Below are 27613 nucleotides of genomic sequence, written 5' to 3'. Positions count from 1 at the left end.
AGTGGGGATCACACGGTGCTGTCATTGGTGTCGTGACTGTGGATAATTCTATTCTTGGTGTCACATGCGATGAGGCCTCGTGGAGACGCCACGGTCCTTCTTCCACAGACACCTTTTGTCTACGCAGAATGTAGGATGCCGGACGTTCAATCCTCGATATCGTCATCCTCCAGCACTAGACTCGCGCCCTTGGCGGACAGCCCTGCGATTGCAGAGTCCTCATGCTCCTGCTCTCTATTTTCGACAAATCGCACGCCTTTCTTCTTGCGCGGCGTCGCGGGCGCATTTGCATCCGTCGCCCATTGCTCCTGGTTGCCTGCTTGTTGCTCCCATGTTTCCTCTCCGTCCTCCTCGGCTATGCCTGTACTTCCAGTGCCGTGGAACGAGGTGATCTGCTGTATCTCGCGAATCGTGGCGGCGGTGGAGGGTGAGGGCATGCGGGAGCTGCGGAGAATGGTGGCTAGATAGGGAAGTCGCTCCAAGAGCATCTCGTTGCGTGCAGAACCGCCGCTTCCGAGAATCGTCGGGGGCGGTTCGTCGCTGGAAGACGCGGATGTTGCTTGGGAAAGTTGTATATTTCGTTTCCACGTCTCAACGCCGCCACTGGGGGCAGCCGATTGGAATGGACTTTTGCCTGAGGAGAAAAGTTCGCCGCGCTGGGCTCTCGAGACCCACAGCTCGAGGAGATCGTTGGTTTCTTCTTGCTGCTTCCAGATGCGAAGTGAAGCTGGGTAGTACATGACGAATGCACTGCCGCCTTTCGGCGCGCCTGTGCTGGCTCCTTGCCCTTTCGCTTTGATGCCCATGATACCAGGCGGTGGTGCCATCCTTTTGACTGGATGTGGGAGGTTGTAAAGGAGCCCGCGTACGCTAGTCTGGAAACACATGTCATCCTGACGAAGGTTGTCTGCGCTCGTGCCCTGTAGGTTTCGTCGACCTGCGCCAGCGCCGAAGCGATCTGGCGACAATAGGTCGGCGTCGGACAGGGCTTCGATACAGCCGTCCACTGAATCCATCGTCTCTTCGCTGTCCGCTCCGCCGCAAGAGAGAAGGTAGTTCTCATGCAGTGCCGCAGTGAAGGTATGCGTATCGGTGCCGAGCTCGTCGATGAGCGTATCGAGATTGACCTCTGAGGCCTTCGGTCGACGCCGTTCGGGGAACGAGTGTGGTGGTTGAGGCACAGGAGCACCTGGATCTTCTGGTAGGCGCTTGTTGTACACCACCCTGCCGACGGCATGAAAGATGCCTAGCGTGCTCTCTCGCTGGGTGACGAGTTCCAGCGACTCCTTTTCCATCTTAGTAATTGGCACATCTTTGGGGCCCTTCTTTTTCGAGAAGTTGACCTTGGCGCCCCATCCAGTCGAGTCATCCCCACGCAGGCAGAGGAACTCGAGTGATGAGACAGCACTGCGCACATCTCCAAGCTCTGCGAGCCGCTGTATGACCCGAGGCCCAACCGTGTTCCTGCGCCCTGAATTGCGCGCCTCCTTGACCACCACAAGGTCCAGTGCTTTTGTCATGTACGTCGGTGCGATGGGATTGAAGTCGATGACGGATACTCCTGGGTGAGTCAGAATCTCAGGACCGAGCAAACGATGAGCAGTAAAGCTGTCGGCGGCGGCCGTGTTCGTGGACAGCAGGGTCTCGGAGATGATCATAACGATGGGTGTGACGGACTGGTTAGGGCGGGGTTGAGCGGCGAAGAAGGTTGTAGCTGAGGGAGTGGTGGCAGCAAGGAAGTTGTGAAGAGATGATCGAAAAGAGTGTACTGCAGACGAAGCCCGCGCAAATGTATTGGGGAACTCCTCTACAAGGACGAGCTGCTTCGCTCTGCTGTCGGTGCTGTCGGTGCTGTCGGTGCTGTCGGTGCTGTCGGTGCTGTCGGTGCTGTCGGTGCTGTCGGTGCTGGCTGAGGCTTGCGGTGGGCTTTGGTGAGGCCGATCGAAGGTGAGACTGCCGAATGCGCCTGCCCTTCCCACGAAGTCTTCAAACTGGGCGGTTGCAGACATGAGGCCGTCGGGCGCTGACATGGAACTGGTGGGGTTCTTCCACTCGTGCATGTGGATACCCAGCTCTCTGGCAAGCAAGGCCATGGTGGTCGTCTTGCCGCTGCCCGCGGGCCCTTTGAGAAGCAGTAGCCGTTTCCTGTGCTGGCCGCTGTAGACGTGTTGGAGCCAGGTGCGCACATCTGACACCTTCTTCTTGTGCACTGCCAGCTCGTCGAGCGACAGCGGGCCGTACTGGTCAGTCCATGGCCGTCCGTCCCCAGGCTCGCTGCGGGCAGGCTGCGGCGGCGGAGGCGTACCACGAGCGCCGGTCGCTGTGCGGAGGAACTTCTGGCTGGCCTTGGGGCCACTGCCGGGGTCCGAGGCAGCCAACGCCGTCACGCTCTTCCTCTTGCGCACGGGCAGCGCGGTCGGTGGCTGGCGCGGTCGGTCATCGGCGGAGGAGTCGAAGAGGTCATCAATGTCATCGACGCCGTCCAGCGGTGTGGCGCGTTTTTCAGGGCTGGGTGTCGGTGTGGGCTGCACGGACTGCGAGCGGGGAGCAGGCGCAGTGCCTGGGCGGAAGAAGGAGGTGATGGGCTTATGAAGGATCGGCTTTGGATTCGACCCTGGCTTTGGATTCGGCCCTGGCTTCGGCTTCGGCCCTGGCTTCGGCTCCGGCTTGCCTGGAGAGTTGGTGGCAGAGTTTTGCGTCGGTGCGGTGGATGGCGGCGGCGGCGACTCTGCACGTCTCGTCTGCATGCGAGCGGTGCTCGGGCTGGTGCTGCTGGCGCTGGCCTGCACATCAGTGGACGAACTGGCTAGTGTGCCCCTCTTGCTCTTGCTCTTGCTCTTGGTTCGTCTCGGAGCAGGCGGTGAAGTGCTGCCCTCAGCGTCCGAGGAGAGCACAACGGGCTGCTTGCGCGCCGCTCGTGGCCTCAGCATGCCCGGTGCCGCCTCAGCTTGGGCGGACTGGAATGCGGTCCGCGGCGCGTGGACATGCTTGGACAGCTGTCTGGACGGAAGCTGGACGCAAGACGCAAGACGGAAGCTGGACGCAAGACGCAAGACGGACGCGAGCCCTGACGGCGGGGAACAGGATCAGCCCAACTTGAACCAACGCCGCATCGCGGTAGCACGTGACCGTCAGCGTCGGCCGGCGTCGTCGAGTGAAGCTGGCCAGTGCTTATCCGCCATTTATCCCGAAACATGAAAGCCAAGCTCCCACTGCATGCTTCGCTGGCGTAGGCATCCAAAACCCACACCGCTGCATCTGCCTCGGTCTGCATGCACCCGCTCTTCTCCGCTCACTAACGAGGCAACCCCCTCGAGGCTGCTGCCGCTAACGCCCGTCTCCCCATGCCCGCTGACGTTGCACCACTCGCACCCCAACACATACGCAGCCATGGCCCGGCCTGCATACGAGGCCCCAATGTCCACCTCGTGCACAGACAGCACACACCCATCCATCTGCTTCTCTCCACGTCGAATAGTCATAATGCCGCTCCCATCCTCCCCCAGCCTCTTCAATTGCATCAAAGCAGCCTGAAGCGCCTTTGTAGCTGCCTTCGTGGCCCACGGTAAGAGGCCCCACGCCGCTGCCTGCGGCGAAGCATGCCCCACGCACTCGCGAGGCTGGTGATGCTGCTCTTAGACGCCGAATATCCTTCGATTGCGGCGCATACATGGCTCGGCTCGGTCTACGCTGCCAGCTCACTCGCCGTGCAACCGTCCCCATTGGACGGCCATGCGTATCCAACTCAAGTCATTTCAATGCACGGCTAAGAAACCTTACCATGCATCGTCTGTTATATAGCCCCTAATGCGCGTGTTCCTTGGCCGTCTACATGTTCCCCCGTCACTGTGCCACGCAAGCAGTCGTATAGCCTCACAATCCTGACGACTGCCCTCACCATTTGTCCAACCAAGACATAACTACTCCAGCATTCACCGCGCTCGGGGTCCCCACATCCAGACACAGGGCCTGTCCCAACCGCCACCATGGCAAAGAAAAAAGGCAAGAAGAACGTACAGAAACAGGCCGAGATCACACCCCCACCAGGCAGCCCCGACGCGACGCCAGCACCTGTTGAGGAGGAGCCTGTTCCTGATGTCACCGAGGCTACACAGCTGGAGCCAGAGACACCTGCTGTCGATTCGACACCAGACGAACAACCGGAATCAACTACAGCGGAGGCGAATATCGACGAGGCGGTAGAGGGGCCCACTTCTCAACCAGCCACTCAAGAAACACAGGATCTCGAGGTCCCGTCATCTGAAGACCAGGACCTGGCTGAGTTGAGCTCTCCGAAAGAGGAAGAGCCAATCACAGAACCCGTTACAGACGTCGAGACTCCTGCTGTGGAGGAAGCTGAAAACGACTTCACCGTTGCAGACGAGCCGGAAGAGGCAGTAGCCGAGGCTACTGCGGAGCCAGTCGAGCAACATGAAGAGGTAGCAGATGAAATCGCTGAGACGATACCAGAAGCCGAGGCTCCAGTTGAGACACAGACGGTTGATGAGGCTCCAGTTGAGACACAGACGGTTAATGAGGCTCCAGTTGAGACACAGACGGTTGATGAGCCTCAAGTCGAGATCGAACCCGAGGTTGAACCCGAGGTCGTCAGTGCACCAGAGGAAGAGCTTCCCGTGCCGCCTTCGGAACCACCTGTAGTGGAAGAGCAAAGCTTAGCAGCCGAGCATGAGGCCGCGCACGATGATGGCGCCCCCTCTCAGACGGAATCTGTCGCAGAAGCATCTCCTGACTCGCCACCGGTGGTAGAAGAGCCACAGGAAGAGGCACGAGAGGAGCCACAGGAAGAGTCACAACAGGCTACGACAACCACTGAACAAGTGCCTGCCGAAACTGCACAGCAAGTGACTCCAGAAGTAGCTGCGGTTGAGCCTCAGGGAACCATTGCAGAGGATGATTGGGCTCCTACGCCAAAGAAAGGCAAGAAGAACAAAAAAGACAAAAAGTCAAAGAAGCAAGCCCCTCCTTCCACTACGGTCGACGGAGTTGTGGAGACATCTTCACATCCGGTACTCACAGAGACTGTACCTGTAGCTGAGCAGCCTGTTGAAGAGCAGAAAGGTGAGCTATGCCGCTATGCATCGAGCGCCTGACTCCCAGAGTTGGCTAACATATGTGCAGATGAACCCACTGAAGTACCCCAGATATCGGAACCAGAGGCACCAGAGGGTGATCAGATACCAATCGCAGAAGCTCAGGCAAAACCCGAACCAGCGGTCGAGGCAAAATCGATCGACCAGGAGCCCGTCGCTGAGTCTGTTGCAGCGGTTGAGCCAGCAGTTGTTGAGACCGCACGAGCGCCTCCGCCTCGTCCCGCACCAGAGCCAGAGCCTCCTGCAGCTCCCGCAGCTGCTGCAGACCCTGGTCTCTCCAACGCCGAACATGACACCTGTCAACCAACCCCTGCTGCATCAGAACAGCCTCCACATTCGCCTCATTCTGTGGTCACAACAATGACAAAATCCCGAGCTCCGGAGGCGTCACAACTGCGTGAAGCCCCAGCCCCGCGAAAAGCTGCTCGTCAAGTCGTCGATGGCAGACCGCCAGCCCCTAGCCCACCTGTGGAGAGGGTGCGCACGCGACATGTGCCTGCTTTCGATGACGAGGACGACTCCGATTCGGCGCTTGTCCAGCCTAGACGCTCAAATCGAAGCGGTGAGGCTTTGGGTTCCTCACGTGACAGTAGTGGGTCCAGATACCCACCACACGCAGCGCCAGCGCATCATCCCCGTGCTAGTGGCTTCGCCTCGCGCGTCCCAGTCGAACACTATCCAAATCCTCCACCGCCTCCATCAGGGTATCATCCAAGATATGGCTACCCGCCAGGTGCCCCACCCTACTACCCAAACCAACCGGGCTACGGCATGAGTCAGCCAGGATATTCAAATCCCAATCCCTACGGCCCCTCTTCTCACAACTCTTCCTCCCCGTATCAAGAAACTTGGAACCAGTACCCACCAGTGTATCCCCCCAATGGCAGTTCACACCAACATCATGACACCTCGGGCTCTAGAGACTATGGCATGGGCATGCCTGCTATAGAGAACGGCTCTCCATTTGACGGTGAAACAGCTGACATCTTCTCTCGTATATCCCAAGCCATTCCTGATCTGCACGCCTCGCTCGCAAGACAAAAGGAAGTGCATGGTCAGCTCTCGCAGAAGCTAAGAGCCAAAGACGACGAGATATACGAGCTGAAGGAGAGGATCATCAGCATCGAAAACAAACATTCAGCTGAGGCTAAGGAGCAGGTAAAAGAGCTTCGCGAACAGATTGCCGAGACCCACAAACACAAGAGGGAAGCCGAAGATACCAAACTTGCGTGGGAAGCTTCGACAAGATCTTGGGAGACCAAGGTGAACGAGTTGGAAGCCATGTATGCAGCCGAGAAAGCACAGACAAGGAAGGAGTTTGATGAGTGGAAAGCAGCTGCTACTACAAGGCATGATGCTGAGAAGATTGCGCTCGCCATCCAGTTCGACAAGAAGCTCAAGGAAGCTGACCTGCTTGCCGAAACCCGGAGACAGGAAGAGGTGGATGCTCTTGCTGCTGAGAAGGAGGAGCTGAGAGCTGAGCACGAGCGACAGCAGCTCGAGCGCGAGGCCAGCTTCGACAGTGAGCGCCATGAGCTTGAGACAAAGCTCAGCGCTGCTCAGAGGGACCACGAAGAGGCCCGGGAGAGCTGGCTGGCCGAGCGCGAGAACCTCATCAGAAGCCATCAGGAGCATAGCGACAGCCTTCAAAGTGGCTGGAGCGAAGAACGCGAGGCATTGGACGCTCAGTACCAGCAGGCCAAGGAAGAGTCCGACAAGGCTTGGGCCGAGCTTCACAGCGATGCAAACAGAAGAGCTGATGAGTTGGCCCGTGAAAGGGACGACCTGCTCAGGAAGTATGACGAGCTGAAGGCAGAGAGCCAGAAAGAGAAGGAGATCATCAAGAGCGTTGCTTCGAACCTCGAGTCCGAAAAGGCCAGGCTAGAGAAGATGATGGAGTGCTATGGTGACATTGCAGAGATCAAAAGCAAGGGCGACACATACTAGTAAGTACATCTGGACTGTTCAACTTTGATTTGGAGGATTTCTATGGTGTTGAGGAGGGCCAAATGTCTTGGGTCATTTGCGCCTGCCCACCAGCAAGCGCACGTGGTATCCAAGGCAGGCAGCCTGGACTGTATCTCGACCGTAGAGCTAGACAGTTATCCTATGCAATTGTTTTCATCGTACTTGAGCCCTAGCACTCTTCCGCAATCTTACAGGACCTTGCTGACCACATGAACAGCTTGGTGTCGTTCTCGCAGCTGCAGAAGCAGATCATCGACCTTGCTGCCACCCACTTCAAACACCTCCCAGTGCGCCCACCTCACGAGGACCTGGCCCAGGTGCCGCACAACCTGCCGTCGTTTTTGGGTGATACTCCAGCCTCCAGGTATGTGCAGCGTGCGTCTCAACATGAATCGCTACTAACAGAACGTCAACAGACAAGTCCGTGCTGCGTACATAGTGCACACGGTTTCAAAACTGATCACGTACCGTGTCTTTGGACCCTTCCTCTTCAGCCTAGGCCGGCGTTACGACAAGGCTGATTCCCTGTTTTTGTCTATGAGCAATCACATCCGCGACAAGAGCACTCGCAAAGAGGCTATTTGGCGCCAGCAGACACTCCTTGCTGCGTTCACGAGCAGTGGTGCCAAGCAACGGATCAACACTGCTGCCGGCACGGTTGTGGAAGAGATTGTGAATGCGATCAAGCACTTCGCCGATCCCAAGGAAGAAGAAGGTATCAAGATTGCGGTGAAGAGGATCGTCAAGCTGGCTGCTGAGACATGGCGCTTTGCCCGTCTTGAGCGCGAGATGATCACTGCTACGATGCCGGCTCTGTACGATGGAGAGCACCAGTTCACTGGCGCAGAGTACTGGCCTGCGTACGAGAGTACTTACAAGCCTGATGGCACGTTGATAGGTTCTTTGGCCGATCCCACACACCCATCCGAGATGCAGCCCACACTACTCTTGAGGCTTTTTCCGGTCATCTACCGCGAAGCGAAACACGAGAACTTTCACGCAAACGGCGAGAAGAACGATGAAGGTTGCATCTACCATCACGGAATGGCTCTGTACGACGATGCAGAGCCAGTAGTCACACGGGCGGAGGAGCTCAAATCAGCCGGTTTGCCATCCTCCACCACTGCTTCTCCGACGAATGCTGAATTTGGCAAGTTTCCGCCGCCTATGGTTCCTCCGCCCAGAAACCCCCTTCCACCTACGCCGGCTATGTCTGAGAAGACGACATCGATACGAACCAAATCACCACCACCGTCTCCCGTCGAAGGCGTTGACAAGTCCCCGAGGAGACGAAGGACGCCGCCCCCACCTCCCTCGTCGATTGCTGCGCTCAACGAGCCTACGTCCCGGCCTGTACGTGCATATCAGCGCCCTCCACCGGGACCTATTGATTTTGCGACCCCACGCAACATCATTGGTATGCCGCCTCCTGTCGAGAGCATCTTCACACATGCTCCCTCAAAGGTTTCAAAGGCTCCACCTGAGTCGGTCTTCGTGGAGACAGGGCGCTTGCTCGCAGAGACTGCCCCTATCGCTGAATCAGTGGAAGAGTTGCCTGAGCCAACACCACAAGACAGCGAGACTCTGCCTGTGTTCTTAGAGCATGAGCCTCCCACACCTCCGCACTCTCGTTCCAGTACACCGCCACAACCTGCCTCTCCACTGTTCGAGGCATTCGACGAGATCGAATCACTACAGTCCCATCGCACCCAGCCATCTTTGAGGCGCCGTCGCTCTACACGCACCCGTAATACCGAAGACGAGTTTCCTGACATCACACCACGCCCAGAAACGCTGCGACGGACCAGTGGCTATGCGCTTAGCAGTCGAACCCTGAAGAGCGAGCGCAGCGAGCGGACCGAACGATCAGGGAAGTCCGAGCGCACAGAACGCTCCGAGAAACCTGACCTCAAGACCCGCTACATGTGCGAGAGCCGGAGTGCTGGAGTGAAAGCGCTGTACCCCAACAGCCCGATGTCGATGCAAAACGGCAAGGCTTTCAAGGAGGCAATGCAGACCTCCAGAAGCTCAAAGGACTCGATGCGTGCTGACAGCCACAAGAAATGGCTGAAAGAGCAACGAAAGCAAAGTCCAGAGAAGCATGGCAGGCCTGAAAGATCTGAAAGATCGGAGAGGTCTGAGAAGTCCGAGCGATCCGAACGACCCGAGAGACCTGAGAGAAGCTCGAGAGAGCTGCGACGTGAGAAGAGTACGAAGAGTGTCGCCGAAACCATCCCCGACAACGGGACTTGGGATACCAACTCTACACTCTCGAGTCTTGAGACGAACACACAGTTCTCTGTCAACGAGCACTGAACGCTCCAATTGAGCACCATGGGAGGCATCCTTTTGCGCCTTGCTCTGATGTTCCAGTTGTTCTTTTCTTTTCTTTTGTCTAGCGTTCAACGTTGATTTTGTTCCTTACCTCTTTAATTGAGCATGGCGGCGGATGCATACAGTGCATTGCTGGAGTCCATCTACGACGCATAAGCATACATAACGGCCGAACATAGCGTGGCATGATGAAGTTAGCGAGTATAGTTATGATTGCTTTCATTTGACCATAGCGAGGTTGCAGCACTCGGGTTTCCCTGGCGTTTCAAGGTTGTTCTCTTCGACATGTACATTATACGAACTACACGCAATTACACGTTTCTGCGTTACAGATTAGACATATTGCCTTCTGACGCGCCACATGGAGATACCTTTTTTTCCACAGAAGCTAGACTAGGCAACATTCATAACCTCGCCGGCTTATCGAACGCGAATAGCCCTCTCCCTTTTGTCTTCTTGTCCTGCCAGACCCACCCAGACTTACCCACAATCTCTCCTGCGCCCTCGGCCATCTGTCTCAGCGTACTGTCATTGCCATGATTCGCAAGGAACCGCTTGTCATCACTCTTTAGCCGCCCTACAACATAACCGCGCAACGGCGATCCGTCGCGATTGAACTCGACGGTGTATGTCTGCGAAGCATGAGCACAGGTCTCATGAGCACTGCCACCAAAAAAAAAAAAAATTAAGCCATAACAACTTACCTCAACAAGACACTCCCCTTCAGCCCGCTCCGCCAAATCCGGCACCTCCACATCGCTCACCCACTCCGGCAGCGCATCTCCCACTGGATACGCCGACCCCCTCGGTTCCGTGCCCAGCACGACGACGTACTGATAACTCAGCACGCCGCCATTACACAGCACCAGCCCCTTTGCGGCTTTGGGCCTGCGCGCACGCAGCTGGCGCGTCATCTCCGTGAGCGCGTGGATGCTGTAATTATTCCCGGCGCCTCCGAAACTCGTCAGGCCGCCGAGCAGCGTGAGTGGGATGGGGCCGCGGACAAGCGGCAGCTCGAGCGCGGCGGCGGCCAGCTTCGGCACGATGGGGAAGCACGAGTAGATGTCGATGAGATGGAGGTCGGATGGTGCCGTGTTTGACGCTGCTAGTGCGGCGGTTAGGGACTGCGTTATTGAGGGCGCGCTGTGGAAGTTTGGTCGCTGCCAGAAGGTGGGTGCCTCGCTTGTTCCGGCCCCGCTGAGCGGGTAGATGCATTGCGAGGGTGGGATCGAGAGGGTTGCTGCCTGCGAGGTGGAGGTGAGGAGGATGGCGCCCGCGAGGTTGACGGTGTTGAATGCGTTCATCAGGAGTGGATCTGCGGGGGGGGTTCAGTATTCGACGCTGCGGAGCTCAGCTGAGCTCAAGGGGAAGAGAGAGGGCGAGTACATGGATAGCATATCATCCTGTTCGAGGCGCTCACGGTACCAATCGTCTTTGCATCGTTGCTTTTCCCCTGGCTCCATGCATATTCTTGACCAGAAGCTATTTTGCTGAACTCGGCGTACAGCTCGGCGCTCTCTTCGTTATTGGCTTTCAAGCTCTGCCCTCGATGTGCACGGAAAGCATTCTCATACAGGGGGTAAACGTGTATGGGTGCGCCGATTTTATGGATGGCACCAAGGTCTGTGGGTGAGTGAGTTGAAAGACGCTGCCAGAGAGTGGAGATCGTACTGTTTCCCAGATCGCGGCCTGTCGGCGTGAAGACCGAGTCTACAGCTGATGATGGTGCTGTCCAGCCCGGTGGAGGGAGTTTCTTGGCTGCTGCACACGCAGAGACTAGCGTTTGTTAGTAACTGTACATATGTATACGGGTTCCTTGATGCTGTCGTGACGCACGTGACGCCAGTGCTTCACCTCCTGTGATAAGCGCAACTTTGCATTCTCCCCTAGCGATCCGTTTCGCGGCTTCATCGAAAAGCTTTCCTGGTTGGTTGCCGCCGTGCTCGGAGTATCTCTTCCACTTGACTGTGTCCTGTATGCCTAGCTTCTCCGACAGTAAGCTGGGCAGATCAGGATACGGCCATGTCCATGTCTTCACGACGTCTATGCTGTCGATTGCGGATTTCAGTTCTGACACAGAGCTTGGTGAAGCATCTTTGAGAGCAATTTCGATGGCCTCGAGCATCAGCGTTGCCGGCTCTTTCGCGTCGTTGATGTCGCGGTTCTTGACATCGCCCACGCCAATGATCACGGGTATTTCTGCCATTGTTACGGTGTGTTGTGCGCCCGGGTTTCAAAAAAGACCTGATATGATGAGCAGAAGCTCAGGCTGAGTTAAAGACTACATGTTTGTCGGACTGGACGCTGTGCCTGGAGAGTCGTGAGGAGCGAGGCTGATTGCCGAGGTACGATTTGAGTAGATCCATTGTAGCTTTTCACCACCTTCAATCTACCAGTCATCTTCATCACATGCAAGTGTATCGCAAATTCACTTTTCATCATTGCCATGCTTATGTACTGGTGAAATTTTTCTTGTGCTTGAGATAAACCAGCCCTGCATGACTCAGTCCGCTCAGGCCTTTTGACTATGGTTTCACGCTGGTCGTCGCACCGGCTCCCCACGCTCTGCTACAAATTTAACCCAGAATCCACCCTCCACCACGGTAAGACATTCCACATCGAAGGCTCGACCTGTGAGCTATTTGCACTGAAGATGTTTTTCTGCAGAGATCTCCAGTCGTGGCTTAGGAGGAACTTATAGGAACGGCAGTATAAAGCTTTTCTGCTGAAAGCGTGGCTGGTGATTATTTGACAGGAGAGCTTCGGAGTCCGGAAACCGATAACTGAGAGGGTTGGGGATGCGACGATAGCGTCCTATTCTTAGGTGACAGCGCTCACGTGTTTCGTATCCCGGACTGTTTTCGTACGTTCTGTCTTCTACTGTTACGCTACATACATCTACGTCGTCTGTCCTGCTTTTCAGAACTCTAGCAGTCATCATCCACAGCTATCACGTCGGAATACGATTTGCTCGACAGATTCTCGCAATGCCTTTAATAAATCCGCCACTCATTTCAAAGATTCCTTCTACCAAACCGGACACTAGAACTTTACCGCGGATACTCTGCCTGCACGGCGGTGGGGTCAATGCAGCAATCTTCGAAGCGCAATCACGCTCACTCATACGACACCTGCAACATTCCTTCCGTCTTGTATGGGCTGATGCACCTTTCTTCTGCGATCCTCATGCCGACGTCATTGACGTATATGGGTCCTACGCGCCTTTCCGTCGCTGGTTGAGATGGTTGCCGGAACACGCCGAAATAGACGCGGAAAGCTGCATTGAAGAGGTTGGATACGCGATGCGAACCGCAATGGAAGACGACGACAGAGAAGGTGGCGCAGGAGAGTGGGTGGGCCTGATGGGGTTCAGTCAGGGTGCGAAGCTGTCTGCAAGTCTATTGCTGGAGCAGCAAGCAAGAGAAGCAAAAGCAGGAAGAGAAGGACGAAGCATCGAAGCCGGCCTTACACAGGTTTCAGATCTGCATTGGAGATTTGGTATCTTACTTGCAGGGAGAGCACCGCTGAGTAACTTGAATCCAAACGTCTTGGATAGCCCGGCGTTGGTGAGCGCAGCAGATCTGTCCGAGGGGTTCCAGTTTTGCAAAGAGGTGGATGGAGATGCAATGTTGTCCATGCCAACGCTGCATGTTCATGGCATGGCTGACGCGGGGCTGCATTTGCACAAGAGGCTGTTACACGAGTACTGCTCGCAAGACTCCACAAAGCTGGTAGAGTGGGAAGGCGCGCATCGAATACCCCTAAAAAGCAAGGACGTAGACAGAGTTGTGGGTGCGATATATGACCTCGCAGAAAGCACCGGAGTCAAGGTGACGAGGACAGTATAGAACATGTCCAAATTAATAAGCATTTCGACCTTGTGTCTACTTTCACTGTAGTTTCAAAGCTTTGCATTGCCCTTCTCTTCGAACTCAATGCCAGACTCCGCGGAGTTTGCAACGCTAGTGCTATCAACAACGTCCACACATCAAGCACAACACAAGCTTCGTCTTCATCTACCATGTGGGTAAAGAGCTATTTGCGAACCATCGCCGTGGCCACTTGCAACCCTTTGCATGATAAATTCCAAGGTAAGATTCTAAGATCAAAAGTCATGACGTATAGGCGAGTGTCACGCAAGCTCTGTACGGATCCTCACAGGCGAGATCCTGACGACCAGTGACGCAATTGTCGAGATACCCTGATTGACCAGCTCGAAGTATCAGAGCTCATACACCTGTATACGAATAGAACTCTTTCCAATACCTCTACAACGACCGTTCTCAAAGTACACTCATCGCCGCAACTAACATGTCGAGCCAGCAAGGATCTCACACTGCAGATGCTGACATCCCGAACAAGGCCCAGCAAGAGGCGCCTCAGGGGCTCAAAGAGAACATGAAAGACGTGCGTTGGACAGTAGCTACTGATCCAAATATATTAGCTGACATGCGAATAGGCACGAGCCCCCGGTGACCTTGCTGGCGTTGAGGGGAAAAGCGTAAGATCATGGCATCTTTGTCATCCCGAAGCAACTCTACTAAAACACATCCAGACAGACAATACTGCGGCAGACGCCAATCCTGAGACTGCCCGGAGCCATGCTAAGAACGGAGGCCAGGCTTCCATCGTCCCCCAAAAGATCCAAGAGAAGCTGCCTGAGAGCATCGAGCGCGCTGTGCCAAATACGATTCACGACACCGGTAGCAAGTAGAGATCTGCGTCGAAGATGGGATTGGATAAACGGTGATCTGCGAAGTGAATCCACTTTTGCGTTCGAGGACGGACTTCTCAAGTTGAATGGGAGCCTCAATTCACTTCCCAACTGCGCCTCATGTCGTGTTGTTTCTCCTGCTCCTGCCATGTTTGACGGTCCCAACTTCGGTCGCTGTACCTTTTGGAGCTCATCCCTGCTCTCGAAAGAAGGTTTGAGGATCTTGTAGTGGAACTCCTGAGCGAAACTGCTTTGTGAGCTCGACCCCCCGGCTGGATTACAGGCGGCAAGCTCGACGAACAGAATTCCACACACTACTGCCCAAGGAGACACGACACCAATACAACCCCCAGAACGCTCACACGGAGGAATTCGACTCCGATAATCACTAGAAACAGACAGACAGACAGACAGACAGACAGACAGCGAGGCACATCGAGCAGTACATCCCCAAAGACCCCTGCAATCGAAGCTCATCATCTTGATATACATTCGCCTCCCGTCGACACGACATGTCTACCTCGGCCCCCAAACAAACATGGGAAGCTCTAGAGAGCGACACGGACAGATCTAGCGTGGGGCTCCTGCCGCCAGCCGTCAGCCGCCGTCTCCCCCATGTCACGCCAACGGATGAAAAGCACGCCAGCCATGTGCAGTGGTCAGCTTGTCGAATAGTACAGGGTATCGACCCAAGCCCAGCCATCGTCATCGAATACGCGTGCAGCCCTTTCCATCGTCGGCTTTAACAATCCTGGTGTGAATGGAGCTGGAGCTGGAGCTGGAGCTGGAGCTGGACATGATCGAGCTGGTCGGAAGACGATGTGACAGGTAAGAAGCCGTCTGAGGATGGATGGATGAAACGCAGGGCACGAGGATCTCCACCATTTGTGCAGATCGGTGCGCTTTCTCCGCCGACCGTGCTACATGCCTACTCCACCGGGCTTCTTTTTGGTCTCGACGTACGGTCCTTTGTTGGGTTGGGCACACGAGGCCTGTCGGAAGGTAGCGAGTGTTATGGCTGGCTTGTTGCGTGGTCCTCCGGCGAGCCTTTCTGTGCACAATGCATCTCGCATAGTGTGCATGTAACGGAACATCAGGCTCAACATCATAGGGTAGGTCAAAAGACGAACTCGAGCCCATCTGTTCAAGAGCCCGCATGTATTATTGCAGAGTAAGTGGCGATGCTATCTACAGTCCGTTCGCCCTGACTATGCAGCCAACGCTCATGTGTCCAAACCCAAGAATCTGATTCCAATGCGAATACGCTGTAGCGCAATGCTCAAAAGTGACGCAGATGCAGAAAAAGCACCACGTTGGTGTGTGGCTCCAACGCCCCAGGTGAAGTGGAGATGCTGACTGCGAACAAGTGCTGGCTGAATGTGTGATCATGGGAAGCGTGAGGATTCGTGTGAAGAAAATGTGAAATCGTATTTGTCATATGACGGTTACCTGTTACCAGCCTCAAGCTGGCCGGGTGTGGGTTGAGTGGTACTGTCTGACTGCGGCTCGTTACGGCCGCGGCCAAACCAGTTCGAGAAGGTTGGACCCTGTGTCCTGTTTCCTCTGAGTCTTGACGCCCACCCCGAATTTTCAGTAGTTTCTGTTTGCTGTGTCGCATCCCCAGTCGTAGAGCGAGTTTGTCGACTGGGTCGGCTCATACGACCAAAGCGATCAGCGCGCTGGGTCTGTTGAGTCGCTGGGTTGCCGATAATGACAACACGCGAGCGGAACAAACCGTTGCGGGAGTTGGTCCATATCGCCTGAGGCGATGAGGGCGATCGTACACCCACTCCAGGGCGACGACCTGCGCCCGCCTGATCAGCGACCTCACCCTCTGGACGAGGCTTGGGGACGTAGTAATCAGCCTTGCAGAGGGGACAGCAGGCACGACGGCTTGTCAGCCATGGGTCGACGCAGCTAGCGTGGAAGGCATGGCCGCAGGTAAGACCTCGCACATCGTCATCGTCCTCCAGTGTGTCCAAGCAAATGGCACAGGTGTCACCAGGCTCGGCTAACAACTCTGGGGCAGTAGCTGTGCGGATAGGATCATCCTCGTCATCAGACTCGTCGTCTTCGCGGTGAACGTGGCCTGGCTCCGTATCTTTCCCAGTTGTGTCAACGGTCTCGGTCCTTTCGATAGGCGACTTTTCATCCTCGGGTTTCTTCGAGGCTGCGGTAGTCTCCTTCGCCTCGGCCGGTGACATGCTAGCTCTGGGTAATGCCGCTGGGTTCTGAATATCGTCACGAGCCATGGAGAGTGCGGTACCAGGCGTAGGACTCGCGGCGCCTTCCCTGGCAGGGATGACAGCCTCGACGTCCTTGATGCTGACGGCTCTGCTCTGCGGTGCGGTCGCAATGCCACCGTTTGGAGGCAGCCCATTGGTTTCTCGACTCGACTTCCATTGCTTGTACTTGGACAATGGGAACTGCTCGTTGACCTCGTCCATGGTCATCAGCTTCTTCTCCCTCCTTCTCCTGTGCGGTCGCGGCATGGTGGCCATGTCGATGGGTTCGCCATTCTCGCCAGCAGCAGCGGCGGCGGCGCGGCGACGGTTGTACCTGAAGCAGTACTTCACACCGACAATGATCCTGCAGAAAGTGTCAGCCGGATGAGTCTTCACGCATGGCGCTGGCAATGTGTTTACCATAAGTTTGTGAATACTACGCCAAAGCCCAGGGCAACGAAGAACAGCAACGGCGAGCTTGTTGGACCTCCGCCGCCGCCGCCGCCGCCGCCACCACCACCGTTTGGTTGGCTTGTGGCTGGGTTGTTCGCAGTAGCACTGCTGGCGCTGGAGAGCGCCGAGGAGACGGTAGACGACATTGAGGGGTGTTTTAGATCTAAGGGTTCATAGAGCTATGTAAGAATTTCTTTCCAACGCAGGAAAGGCAAGTGCTGCGAGAGGACCGGCGAGCCTAGGTATCAAGCGGGAAGCCGGATGCGGACGGCGAGGTGTGTTCGACACGAAAGCAACAACAAGAAAGCGAAAAGCGCGGCACAAGACAAGGACCGCGAAGGGGTGACGTGCTGCAGGCAAAGCGACGTTGTCGAGATTTGGGTGGAGCCGTGGAATCGTGCGCACCGGTGGGACGGGAGTCGGTGGTGGTGACGGCAACGACTGCGGGTGCTGGGCAGCTACGCAGTGGCGACGGGCTGACTAAAAGGCAGCGACTGCAGCAGCGACTGGCGGTTGCATGGGAGTTGGCACAATAGCTCGCTGGGCCATGCGCTCTCGACAGTCTGGTCTGTCTGCAGGCGCTGTGCGGCGCTGTGCGAGCGATCAGGTCGAGTGCGACGGCGAGCGTCGAGGGGAGGTGAAGGTCGAAACGGGGCTGGGGAGGAGCGACAGGGCACAGGATAAAGAGTAAAGAGGGCCGCCGCAGCACGCTCGCTAGCCACGGCCAGGCAAGATGCCCGGAGCCTGACCAAGGCGTGCGCGGTCAGATCCCAGCATGAATCGTGTTACGAACCCTTCAGGGTCTCGAAACAAGCAACCTCATTCCCTCCTTCTCGGGCCAGCGCATAATTAGGTACTGCACACACGGCTGGACCGCCGGAGCACCGCTGCGGTTGCAGACGCCTTGTGTACCGCTCGTGCGCTCTGAAGTTCTGAAGCTCTGAAGTTCTGAAGCTATGAAGCTCGTCCTTTGGCTGGTCTTTCGCTTTCGCGCTCAAAGCGGCAGGCAGGCTTGCAGCAGGTCACGGACCCCTGTTCAGGTGGAGACCGTAGGCTAGGACGCCTTGAGCTTGGCTCGTGCCTTTATCCTGTCTACAGTCTCGCCGAAGCAGGTCGAGCGTTCCCTGCTGCTGCACCACTTTTCGCCCTCTCCATACACCTTCGGCGCGCACTTGCTCCGGCTCGCGACGTCTCCGGGCTGCATTTGATCGAGTCCACTCATTCGTTCGTTCCTTCCTTCGTTCGTTCGTTCCTTCCTTCGTTCAGACTGTCACACGGAAAAGCTAACGTCATCAATCTAGGCCTACAGCCTCAAAGCCTTGCTGCAGTCCAATCTTTGTGCACCGCCCCCAGCCATGGCCGACGCAGCCGAGGATAGGAATCCAATCGTCTTCTTCGATGTCACGTTAGGAGGTACGTCCCGCTTTCTCCAGACGCTGGTGTGCACACCCCTCACCCCGCGCCATCCTCCACCACGCCTCTCTCTTGGGCCTACTTGGGCCTAGTCTTGGCCTCACCGTCACCGTTGTCGCAATCCTGATCCTGCATCCCCGCTGAGCTGGCTAACATGCGCTGGCAGGGGAAAAGTTGGGGAGGATTCAGATGGAACTCTACAAGAATGTCGTGCCAAAGACAGCTGAGAACTTTCGTCAGTTCTGTACTGGAGAGACCAAGAACAACCGTGGTCAGCCACAGGGCTACAAGGGCTGCAAGTTCCATCGTGTAGTAAGTGGCCTTTCTAGTCTTGACCTGTTTTGACCTGTTTTGACCTGTTTTGACCTGTTTTGACCTCTGTTGACCTCTGTTGACCTCTGTTGACCCCTCTTGACCTCTGTTGACCCCTCTTGACCTCTGTTGACCCCTCTTGACCCCTCTTGACCCCTCTTGACCCTCTTGACCCTCTTGATCCTCTTGACCCTTTTGACCCTCTTGATCCTCTTGACCCTTTTGACCCTCTTGACCGCATTGTGGATCTACTTGCTGCTGATCATGAATCTTCTCAGTGCATACTAATTCGCGCGTAGATCAAGAACTTCATGATCCAAGGAGGTGACTTCATCAACGGTAACGGCACCGGCTCCAGGACCATCTACGGAACCGACAAGTTTGCCGATGAGAATTTCACATTGAAGCACGACAAGCCTGGGTTGTTGTCAATGGCCAACAGTGGGCCGAACGTAAGTTTTCCCGCTAGCACAACTCCATCGCAGCTCTGACAATAATCATAGACAAACGGTTGCCAGTTCTTTATCATCACAGCAAAGCACGGAACACCACATCTGAACGGCAAGCATGTAGTTTTCGGCAACGTCATCGAAGGCATGGAGGTTGTCACCAAGATCGAGAACACGAGGACCGTCGCAAATCCGGAAGGAAAGCCAGTGCAGGATATTGTCATCTCGCAGTGTGGAGAGATGTAAGGTTTCCCCATTCCAAGCCTACCTATGATCAATCATGTTTGAGACAGGTCTTGCTGCTCTCCCATGGGCCGACCTCAGCAAGTTGGCGGCGAACATGGTGGCCCTGGCAGACACCCCCGCCTTACCACAGAGCTTACTTCCTGCACAAAGCCATTTCTGGAATGATGCCGAAATTTCAATCACTGCGTCCACTACATCAGAAGCAGATCACGTTGATTGCGGCAGGTCCAGACTGCAAAGTCTCTGGCGTAGACGTATGGAATGTACCACAAAAGACAATTGCAGCCCTTTGCATAGAAAGCAATAGAATGCAACCCGCTGCTGTGATCCTCTGGAACCAACTGTAACCGCTTCTGTCCGATCCATCCCAACTTCCTGTTGTTCTCATCTTCCAACCTATGGGAGGTGAGTTGTGGAACCAAAGCTTTCCAAGGGTACCCGCTGAAAAGTTGAACGCCCAGACGCTAAGTTAGCCCCCGCCGTCTGTGCAATGTCGCGTGTGTGAAGGTTCACCATCCTACCGCGCTCTCCCAAACGCCCTGCCAAACGGGCTTCCTTTTTGTTTTCTCCTGTAGCTGCTCCGATGTGACGACTCCGTAACCCACTCTCCGTCCAACATGGTTTCTCTCGCTGCCGCCCGCAAACCGGCCAACTTCATGGCTCCCACCGTTAGCAGCAGCCTCAAACGCAAGCAACGTGATGCCTCTTCCGACGCGGAGAACGACGGCCTGGCCCAGGCCAAGCGCCGCCGTGTCACATTCGACCCCGATGTCGACGTGCGCATAGTCACGGACGTGGAGAAGAGTATGGACCTGGTGGCGGAGGAAGTGCGGCGGGCCATTGAAAAGCATGCGGCAGGCGAAAAGGGCGAATACGACCAGTTGCGCACTCTCTTCTCAGACTCCCCCACGGCACCTGGCACAGCTCATTCTGCGCTCCTGCAAAAATACGTCATCGCTCTCACCGACGTTGTGCCGCTGCTCGATTACAACTGCAAAGGACTCGTGCATGCAATCATCGATTGCAGCTGGATAGCCCGCAATGAGCATTTTGTGCGCTCGTACCGCAACCTGCTGCGCTCGCTGCTTTCGGTGCACCCTGCCTACATGTCGACAGTCTTTCAGATGCTCGTGTCCATGTTCCTCAACTCGCCCTCCACTGCCGCCAGGCAACAAGACGACCCGCCCATCCAGCGGCCCCGCCTCACACAGCGGATACACGAATGCCTCAGCTCCTTCCTGCGACAGAGCCCCATGGCGAGCACGTACCTCGCACCCATCATCGCCTCCACCTTTCCCTTCTCCGACGACACAGCGAAGGCGCACACACAGTACATAAGAAACATCTTGCACGTGTCCGAGTACTGCACAGAGCTGAAGGGAGAGATCTTGTCACTGGTGACCGACAAAATCGTCAAGATCGATGTTCAGATCCAGACCGACATGGATGACCTCGAGGATGATGAGGAAGAGCTGGTGGGGCGGGCAATTAACGATGCTGAAGAGGAGGATATGAGCGACAACGAGTCTGTATCGAGCGAGGAGAGCTTGGAGCCCGAGGACCGCCGAAAACGACAGATTCAGGACAACGTCAAGAAGCTCGATGCAGTCATGGACCTGCTGTTCGCGCACTACGATTCCGTCTTTGCAAAGAATGACCTCTTCGACAGCGACGAGCTCTTCGAAAGCCTCCTCTCCCAGTTCGCCGCCATAATTCTTCCCACCTACCGCTCGCGACACGTGCAGTTCCTCCTCTTCCACTTCAGCCAAACTTCCGCCGATCTTACCGAGCGCTTCGCAGGCTGCTGCTCGCACCTCGCCTTCGACCAACTACGCCCGCATATTCTCCGCGTCGCGGCCGCCGCCTATCTCGCCTCTTTCATCGCACGAGGTGCGCACGTCTCTGGCGCCGTGGTACGGGACGTCTTCGACCTGCTTTGCCACCACCTGGAGCGCCTGCGCATCCAACAAGAGCCCTCTTGCAAAGGACCCGACCTGCGCCGCTATGGCACATACTACGCCATCTCGCAGGCGCTGCTGTACACATTCTGCTTCCGGTGGCGCGACCTGATTGTCACACCGGACGGCCACACGCCCACGGACGAGGACATCATCTACCACGAGGGCGATTTCGCATGGTACAACAACGTGCAGGACATCATCCGGCGCAACATCTTCTCCAAGCTGAACCCGCTGAAAATCTGCGCGCCGTCCATTGTTGGCCAGTTCGCGCGCATGGCGCACCACCTGCGCTTTCTGTACGTGTACCCCCTGATCGAGACGAACAAACGCGTACGTCTCGCGCGTAGCATGACCGGCGGGTACCTGGGCGGCATCGGCGGGCGGGAAACAGCGCTGAGCCAGAAGCGAGGCGACGACATGTTCCTGCTCGACGCGTATTTCCCATTTGATCCTTACGTGCTGCCCCGAAGCAAGCGCTGGATCGAGCAGGACTACGTGCAGTGGAAACCGGTGCCGGGGATGCCGGTAGAAAAAGACGACGACGATGACGAGGATTCGGACGAGGAAGAAGAGGAAGACGACGACGACGACGAAGACGAAGACGAGTCTCAGTCCGACGCTGAGCCGGTCGTCGCAGCCGATACACCTGAAGACCTCGACGACGGGAGCACAGAGGCGAGTCTCTGATGATCATCTTGCGTATTTTGCTTTCCATCTACACGGCGTTTCACAGTACAGTGCGGGTACGGACATGGGCATCCTCTTCTTGCATAGCTCGGCGCTGGGGTTGAGCCTTTTCTGCGCAATCTTGATGCCATCCACGTATCTTTGCGTTGCCATGTGCGGTTTACGATTCGATCCATCTGCCCAGGTCGGAACGGGCATGTCGCGGATTGGGGAAGAGGGGAGGCACCCACATAGACTCCTCTGAAAGGCAATTAAAAAAAAACATTGAATACTAACTCTTTATACATTATGCGCTGTGTGCCAGTGCGTGCAAGGGCTCGCGTCCTATCGTATCGTCTACGTGATCTAGTACCATGGCGCCAGCTCAAGCGTGCCGTGCCACCAACCCTTGTGCAGCACCGCAGACATACTAGGTAAAGTACCTCAAACGCCAATGCGCCGTCCCTTTTTGTCCCCCCCCCAAGTCTCAGCACGTTGATTCCCAAGATGCTCATTCTCTCCCCCGACTAGGCAATCGCACGGTACTGTGATCGACGTCGTCCGCGGCCGCGGCCGCGGCCTCCTCCACCTCGCTCAACCGCATCGCGCGCAGCAGATCCCTACTGGCTCGCGTGCCGTCGCGGAGTTCCATGGCGCTCTTCAGCAGCACGTCCTGCATGACGCGCGGGTCGCTTTCGACGCCCAGCAGCGCCTCGACGTCGGGGCCCCTGGGGATCGGGAACTCGACGAGTGGGCGCCCGTTGGGTCCCGCGCTGACTCGGCTGTGACGGTGGAACGCATAGGGCGGTGATGACGAGTCGGAGGTGTAAGGGTAGTTGTCGTCTGTGTCGCTGCCTACGCCTAGGCCCAGGCCGGCGGCGCGGGGGTCCAACATGTCGTCTCTGCTCTCCGTTCGTCTGCTCGAGCGCAAGGGGGCGTAGGACTGGTATTTGCGCTGCGCCTGGAGCGTGAGGCGTTCGAACGTATCCCAGAGTTCATCGACGTCTTCTTCCTCGAGCGAAGTATCCGTCGTTACGCTCATAGCGGGGGATTGGTCGTCGCTGCCGAGGCCGTAGGCGTGCGTATGGGACCAGCCATCCCAGGTCTGCTGGGAGCGTTGGTTCGGGCGGTGAGCGGCGAGTGGTGGGATCGAGGTTGCTGGCGGTTTAGGGTGAGCCTGCATTTGTGATACGGAGGACACGCCACGAGCGTGCATGCTTGGGTGGTGAGGGTCCTGGGTTGTGGGAAGACCTTGCTCGTCGTATTGCTGGGGCGTGAGCAGGCCTTGGACAGCGTGATTAGGCTCGGACTGTGACTTCATATGGAATGAGGCACGGTGGTTGTTCTGCGACAGCTGGACCTGGTCTTCGAGGTTGAAGGGGTTATCGCTCGCAGTGTAGATGGATCCAGTGTAGGTTGACTCTGATCCAGATGTTGACGGGCGGTAGTCTTCAACCGAAGCCATATCAAGATCTATCATCGATGAACGCAATGGTGAGTTCGGGTCTGAGCTCACACGTGGAAAGTCGTCAGATGGTGGCTCTGTCGCAGCATGTCGCAGACTTGGTCGGAAGCCAGGACCCAGTGTAGGCTGGGATGGGTAGTCTAGCACTGTCCCACTACCATCCCGTGTTCTCTTGGGACTTGGACTGCGCATGGGAAACGAGAAGTCCATAGTGCTTCTGTTCTCGTCGATTGGTGCGGTCGCTGCGGGGAATATGTACTCCTTGGTCTCACGACGACGGGACGTGCGGTTTCTTGGGGCATCGTAATTGGCTTCTGCCATAGCGGCATCGAATGTCCACTCAACCGTCTTTCGATTTGGCTTTGGAGGCTCAGCAGCTGGAAACGACCACTCCATCGTCTTGCGATTTGGCGGCTCCGCTGCAGGGAAAGACCACTCCAGCGTCTTTCGGTTGTCTGGCTCCTCTGCTGGAGCTTCCATCGATGGAAATGTCCACTCTTGCGTCTTGCGATTGTCGGGTGCAGACGGAAATGTCCAGTCTCGTGTCGCACGCTTCGTGAGCTGATTCTCTTCTTCGAATTCTCGTTGTTCCCGTTCCTCTTTCTCACGAGCGATCTCGCGGGCATCTTCTTCTTCCATCTCACGCAATAAGCTCTTCATGCGGTTTGCTTTGATGGTAGGTACCTCACCAAGATCAATGCTGGGCATGTCATCGGTTGATGGGAGGGAGAAGTCCAAGTCGATGACTGTCTCTCTGTTCGGTGCGCCGGGATTGAAATCGCGCAGGACCAGGTCTGAAGGTGGACGCCCTTTGCCACCATCATCATCCTCGTCGATCATACTGTATCTGTAGGGTGTTGTCTCTGTGTCGAACAGCTTGTTCAGACGCCTCTGTCCTCTTGTGATCGACTCTTCCTTGAAACGGGCTTGCAACTGTTCGAAGCGACCCATGTCTGCCACCGGAGGTAGACCCATACCAGTATATGACTGCCTCGCATCACCGCCTACGAACGGGTCGGAGAACTGCGGTAAATGCTCTTGCTCAAACTCATCTGAAGTACTGAACGTCCAATCGTCATCATCCTCATCTTCATTCTCTGGCGCGAGCGGATCGGGAGCCTGTGCACCAAAGACGTTGAAAAGTGACTGACGAGCACCACCTTGCTGCTCCCAGAGGTAGTAGTCTTCCACTAGCTTTACCAGGATCACGGTCGGATACATCTTGGTGGTGTCTTTGAGATAAACATGCTCAAGAATTTCATCTGGTGTTGGGCGGTCTTGAGGATCAGGCTGAAGCACAAAAGACAAAAAGTCCTTCAGCTCGTCTGAATACCGCTCGCCCTCGAGAAGAGGTACTCCAGCGTTTGGCAGATCGAATGGTGCGCTCCGATGATGCGGTGGAAATCCACAGGCCATCTCGTACACTGTGCACCCGTATGCCCAGATGTCGACTTCAGAGCCATACAAGATCTCTCTGGGCTTCGCTAAGCTGTGTGGGTCTGCATCCTTGATCCATTCTCGCTGAAGTTCGGGAGCCATCCAGAAGGGCGTGCCTACAATGGTGGTACGCTTCGACTTCTGCGGCTCTAGAGTACCGGACACACCAAAATCGCACAGCTGTACGCGACCGTCTTCCAGAATAAGAACATTATTGGCCTTCATGTCTCGATGCAAGACGCCGGCTTCGTGGATGTATTTCAGACCAAGCGCTAGCTCACGGGCAATTGGAATGATGAATTTCTCTGGTAGTCCGGGTCCAGGGTTCTTGAGCATGGCCATTGGCTTCATTAGCGTAGCCACACTACCACCGCTGGCATACTCGCTGATGATCCATAGCTCGTTGTGAACTGCCTTTGCTTCCTCGATAATGTTCACGTATGGTCGTGCTTTGCTGTCCCTGAGTTGCTGCAGGATGTCGATCTCTTTAAGTGTCTCGGACAGGTTCTTTGTGGTCATCTCCTGGTAGTCAACGGTATCGATGTCGATGATCTTGATCGCGACAAGCCCTCCGGTATTGCGACTCTTGCTAGGACAGTGTTAGCCATGTCTACCTCAACGGCCCACAATTACACACCCTTTGAACACACGTCCATAAGCACCCTTGCCGATGAGCTCATAGAAGTCATATTGCGGCGGCTCGTCTCCACTGCGCTTCGCTCTTTCTGCAACCAGCGCTTCCATCTCTTTCGCCTGCTGGATGGCGCGAGCCTTGGTGCCCGTCGTCATGGCCGGCGGCAGCAGCGAAGCTCGTATTGTCTCCATTTTTGCCAATTGTCTGCCTAATCGGTCGAGATCTAGGTGCTCACTATCGTGGTCGCAGTCGAAGGGAGTCTCTGCAATGCGCTCGAGTGGACTCCCTACCACCGTGTCTGCGCTGCCGAAGCTCGACGCTGTTGGTAGCAAGGGCGGTGGCACGTGGGTGGCAAGGCGTGGTCGAGTCGGCGGCGAGTGGTTATTCGTGGGGTCAGAGACAGAGTAGGTGTGCTTAGCAGCTGGGCGTGTAGCTACGAGGAGCTTGCGAGGGCTTGGGCTGGATCTGGCTGAGACCAAGGGCGACGGGGATGCGGCGAGAGAATCGGTGGAGGTGGGCGGGCACAAGGGGCTTCTCGAGTCTGCAATAGGGCTCGAAATAGTCTCCTTGTCGATGGACGAATTGGAGCGACTGAAGCTTGATCTTCCCTTTCTCCTGAATCCCTCAGTTAGTCGAGTTATTGAGAAAGCACGAGAGCTTCTGTTCCGCGGGGTGCTCGAAGCGCTGTCACGCGGCGGAGTTCTCTCGCCCATAGGGACAAGATCCTCGACATCGCTCTTGGAGCGCTTGAGCGACCTGATTGTATCTTCACCAAGCATGGTTGCGCCAGTCGAACTTGTCTGGTCGCGTGCGCTGGTGGAGCGGCATAGTGGAAACAAGAAGCACACTCACGGTTGTTGTTGGTGTTGCTATGTGTTCATTGGCTTCGCCTGGGGTGCAGGTGAAAGCAAGTCATTGTGTGCGGTTGTTGCGGTGTGCAGGGCGGATGTTCGTTGACACTCACAGCTCGGGATAACAGGGGGAAGGTGTATCAACGCAGCCAGCCAAGGCGTGTTGATCATCTAACGAGAATAAGCGGTCAATCAAGTGCAAGTGCGCGTAGAGTTCAGATACGCGAAGAACCCATGGGGAGGATACGTCTGCATGTCGTCCAGCGACCTCGAATGTGAAACGACATCCAGGGTCCACTGGAGGCTCGATGTTTCCGTGAGATGCAGCCTTGTCGACATGCGTTCTAGCCCCGGAATAGCGCCCGCGATGTTGTGTTCCGCTGCGACGTCATTCGCGCCACACTGCTGATCGCCGTACATATCAAGTTTCCCATGGGGTGGGCTGTTGCAATGCAGAAAGGGACATCTTCCTCATCGACATCCAAGTACAAGCCAAAAACACCACAAGCAAGCTCCACGCCCGATTGAAGATCCCTCAAAATGGTCGCTCAACCCATTGGCTCGAAGAAGCCCATTCCCAAAGCCGTTGGAGCACCGAAGAAGCCCGTATCCACCCAGACCAAGACGGTGCCGTACAAGAAGCCCGCTGCTGCACCAGTAAAGAAGCCCATTACGCCCGCAACAGCCACGAAGAAGCCGATAGGTGCGCCTGCTGTCAAGAAACCCCTCCCAGCACCGGCAAAACAAATCACAAAACAGGCGCCGCAGAACAAGAGCTGGATCACCAAGGCCGTCGGCGCTGCATCGTCCGGCATCAGTAGTGCAACAAGCGCTGCTGCGGCTGGCGTAGGAAACGCTGCTGGCGCCGTTGTGACGGCTGCTGGAAATGGTGTTGCTGGAGCTGGAAAAGGTGCTGGTGCAAGGTATGTTGGCTGGGTGCTTTGAAGCTTGCACAGTTCTAACAGTGCGCAGCATTGCAAACACATCGCGAGGCTGGGGCGACATGGTCCGCGAGTACGGTAACTCACTCAAGGATGTGACAGGCGCAGCGGGCAGTCGCGCGACCACAAAGAACAACCCACTAGGCTTGTCTACAGGTGTTGCGGGAGGTGCTGCAAGCATGGCCTCCCGACCTGGTGTGACTGGCAGCACAGTAAAGAAGGGAACTGGCAGCAACCCTTTGGGATTGTAGAACGTGTACAATGGATGGGACACATCAAAATGGTGTAAGATATGAAGTGACGATACAGTGGAAATTTAAGTCTATGGAGTTGTTGGGTGGGTATCTGAGAAACGTATGGTACAATGCAGTCACGACAAAATGCAATCGAACTTTGTCTAGTCGAACGGGCACGCTTGAAAGACCAATGTGGT

The 27613-nt window shown here is 56.1% G+C and overlaps 11 protein-coding genes across 12 annotated transcripts, besides 11 other annotated features; 7 read left to right on the top strand and 4 right to left on the bottom strand.

Annotated features, from left to right (window-relative positions):
* Positions 1-146: 146 nt before the first annotated feature.
* On the bottom strand, positions 147-2930 carry EKO05_0002093 (RFC checkpoint protein Rad17; the record flags this gene model as incomplete). Its single annotated transcript, XM_038947428.1, has 1 exon — positions 147-2930. One exon carries the CDS (start codon positions 2928-2930, stop codon positions 147-149), a length of 2784 nt encoding a protein of 927 aa, XP_038792767.1.
* Positions 1832-1908: a tandem repeat.
* Positions 2597-2669: a tandem repeat.
* Positions 2931-3006: 76 nt separating the features above from the next.
* Positions 3007-3014: a tandem repeat.
* Positions 3015-3057: a tandem repeat.
* Positions 3058-3986: 929 nt separating this feature from the next.
* On the top strand, positions 3987-7058 carry EKO05_0002092 (uncharacterized protein; the record flags this gene model as incomplete). Its single annotated transcript, XM_038944095.2, has 2 exons — positions 3987-5079; positions 5140-7058. 2 exons carry the CDS (start codon positions 3987-3989, stop codon positions 7056-7058), a joined length of 3012 nt encoding a protein of 1003 aa, XP_038792766.2.
* A 230-nt stretch (positions 7059-7288) lies between these two features.
* On the top strand, positions 7289-9395 carry EKO05_0002091 (uncharacterized protein; the record flags this gene model as incomplete). 2 transcript variants are annotated; one of them, XM_059635829.1, is made up of 3 exons in its annotated part: positions 7289-7443; positions 7496-8184; positions 8235-9395. In XM_059635829.1, 3 exons carry the CDS (start codon positions 7289-7291, stop codon positions 8294-8296), a joined length of 906 nt encoding a protein of 301 aa, XP_059491812.1. The 2 variants fall into 2 exon arrangements, with proteins under 2 accessions (XP_059491812.1, XP_059491811.1); XM_059635828.1 differs by having other exon boundaries at positions 7496-9395.
* A 422-nt stretch (positions 9396-9817) lies between these two features.
* On the bottom strand, positions 9818-11619 carry EKO05_0002090 (uncharacterized protein; the record flags this gene model as incomplete). The annotated part of the gene is made up of 5 exons (XM_059635827.1): positions 9818-10045; positions 10118-10728; positions 10839-11036; positions 11085-11189; positions 11250-11619. The coding sequence occupies 5 exons, from the start codon at positions 11617-11619 to the stop codon at positions 9818-9820; spliced, it is 1512 nt and encodes a 503-aa protein (XP_059491810.1).
* A 781-nt stretch (positions 11620-12400) lies between these two features.
* On the top strand, positions 12401-13261 carry EKO05_0002089 (uncharacterized protein; the record flags this gene model as incomplete). The annotated part of the gene is made up of 1 exon (XM_038947427.1): positions 12401-13261. The coding sequence occupies one exon, from the start codon at positions 12401-12403 to the stop codon at positions 13259-13261; it is 861 nt and encodes a 286-aa protein (XP_038792764.1).
* A 463-nt stretch (positions 13262-13724) lies between these two features.
* Positions 13725-14127, top strand: EKO05_0002088 (uncharacterized protein; the record flags this gene model as incomplete). The annotated part of the gene is made up of 3 exons (XM_038944014.1): positions 13725-13820; positions 13873-13914; positions 13969-14127. The coding sequence occupies 3 exons, from the start codon at positions 13725-13727 to the stop codon at positions 14125-14127; spliced, it is 297 nt and encodes a 98-aa protein (XP_038792763.1).
* A 394-nt stretch (positions 14128-14521) lies between these two features.
* Positions 14522-14553: a tandem repeat.
* Positions 14554-14888: 335 nt separating this feature from the next.
* Positions 14889-14922: a tandem repeat.
* A 650-nt stretch (positions 14923-15572) lies between these two features.
* EKO05_0002087 (uncharacterized protein) lies at positions 15573-16951 on the bottom strand (the record flags this gene model as incomplete). The annotated part of the gene is made up of 2 exons (XM_038944016.1): positions 15573-16716; positions 16773-16951. The coding sequence occupies 2 exons, from the start codon at positions 16949-16951 to the stop codon at positions 15573-15575; spliced, it is 1323 nt and encodes a 440-aa protein (XP_038792762.1).
* Positions 16654-16680: a tandem repeat.
* Positions 16839-16874: a tandem repeat.
* A 775-nt stretch (positions 16952-17726) lies between the features above and the next one.
* Positions 17727-17770: a tandem repeat.
* A 256-nt stretch (positions 17771-18026) lies between these two features.
* Positions 18027-18069: a tandem repeat.
* A 91-nt stretch (positions 18070-18160) lies between these two features.
* Positions 18161-19225, top strand: EKO05_0002086 (Peptidylprolyl isomerase; the record flags this gene model as incomplete). Its single annotated transcript, XM_038944126.1, has 4 exons — positions 18161-18218; positions 18385-18530; positions 18830-18982; positions 19034-19225. The coding sequence occupies 4 exons, from the start codon at positions 18161-18163 to the stop codon at positions 19223-19225; spliced, it is 549 nt and encodes a 182-aa protein (XP_038792761.1).
* Positions 19226-19842: 617 nt separating this feature from the next.
* EKO05_0002085 (DNA independent RNA polymerase I transcription factor) lies at positions 19843-21873 on the top strand (the record flags this gene model as incomplete). The annotated part of the gene is made up of 1 exon (XM_038947426.1): positions 19843-21873. The coding sequence occupies one exon, from the start codon at positions 19843-19845 to the stop codon at positions 21871-21873; it is 2031 nt and encodes a 676-aa protein (XP_038792760.1).
* Positions 21719-21791: a tandem repeat.
* A 490-nt stretch (positions 21874-22363) lies between the features above and the next one.
* On the bottom strand, positions 22364-26167 carry EKO05_0002084 (uncharacterized protein; the record flags this gene model as incomplete). Its single annotated transcript, XM_038944077.1, has 2 exons — positions 22364-25343; positions 25392-26167. 2 exons carry the CDS (start codon positions 26165-26167, stop codon positions 22364-22366), a joined length of 3756 nt encoding a protein of 1251 aa, XP_038792759.1.
* A 612-nt stretch (positions 26168-26779) lies between these two features.
* On the top strand, positions 26780-27431 carry EKO05_0002083 (uncharacterized protein; the record flags this gene model as incomplete). Its single annotated transcript, XM_038944051.1, has 2 exons — positions 26780-27162; positions 27212-27431. 2 exons carry the CDS (start codon positions 26780-26782, stop codon positions 27429-27431), a joined length of 603 nt encoding a protein of 200 aa, XP_038792758.1.
* Between the last annotated feature and the right edge of the window lie 182 nt (positions 27432-27613).

Source organism: Ascochyta rabiei, chromosome 3 (assembly GCF_004011695.2).
Source record: "Ascochyta rabiei chromosome 3, complete sequence".
NCBI classification, from domain to species: domain Eukaryota; kingdom Fungi; phylum Ascomycota; class Dothideomycetes; order Pleosporales; family Didymellaceae; genus Ascochyta; species Ascochyta rabiei.
The sequence above is the reverse complement of the archived record's forward strand: the minus strand, read 5'-3'. Positions and strand labels throughout refer to the sequence as shown.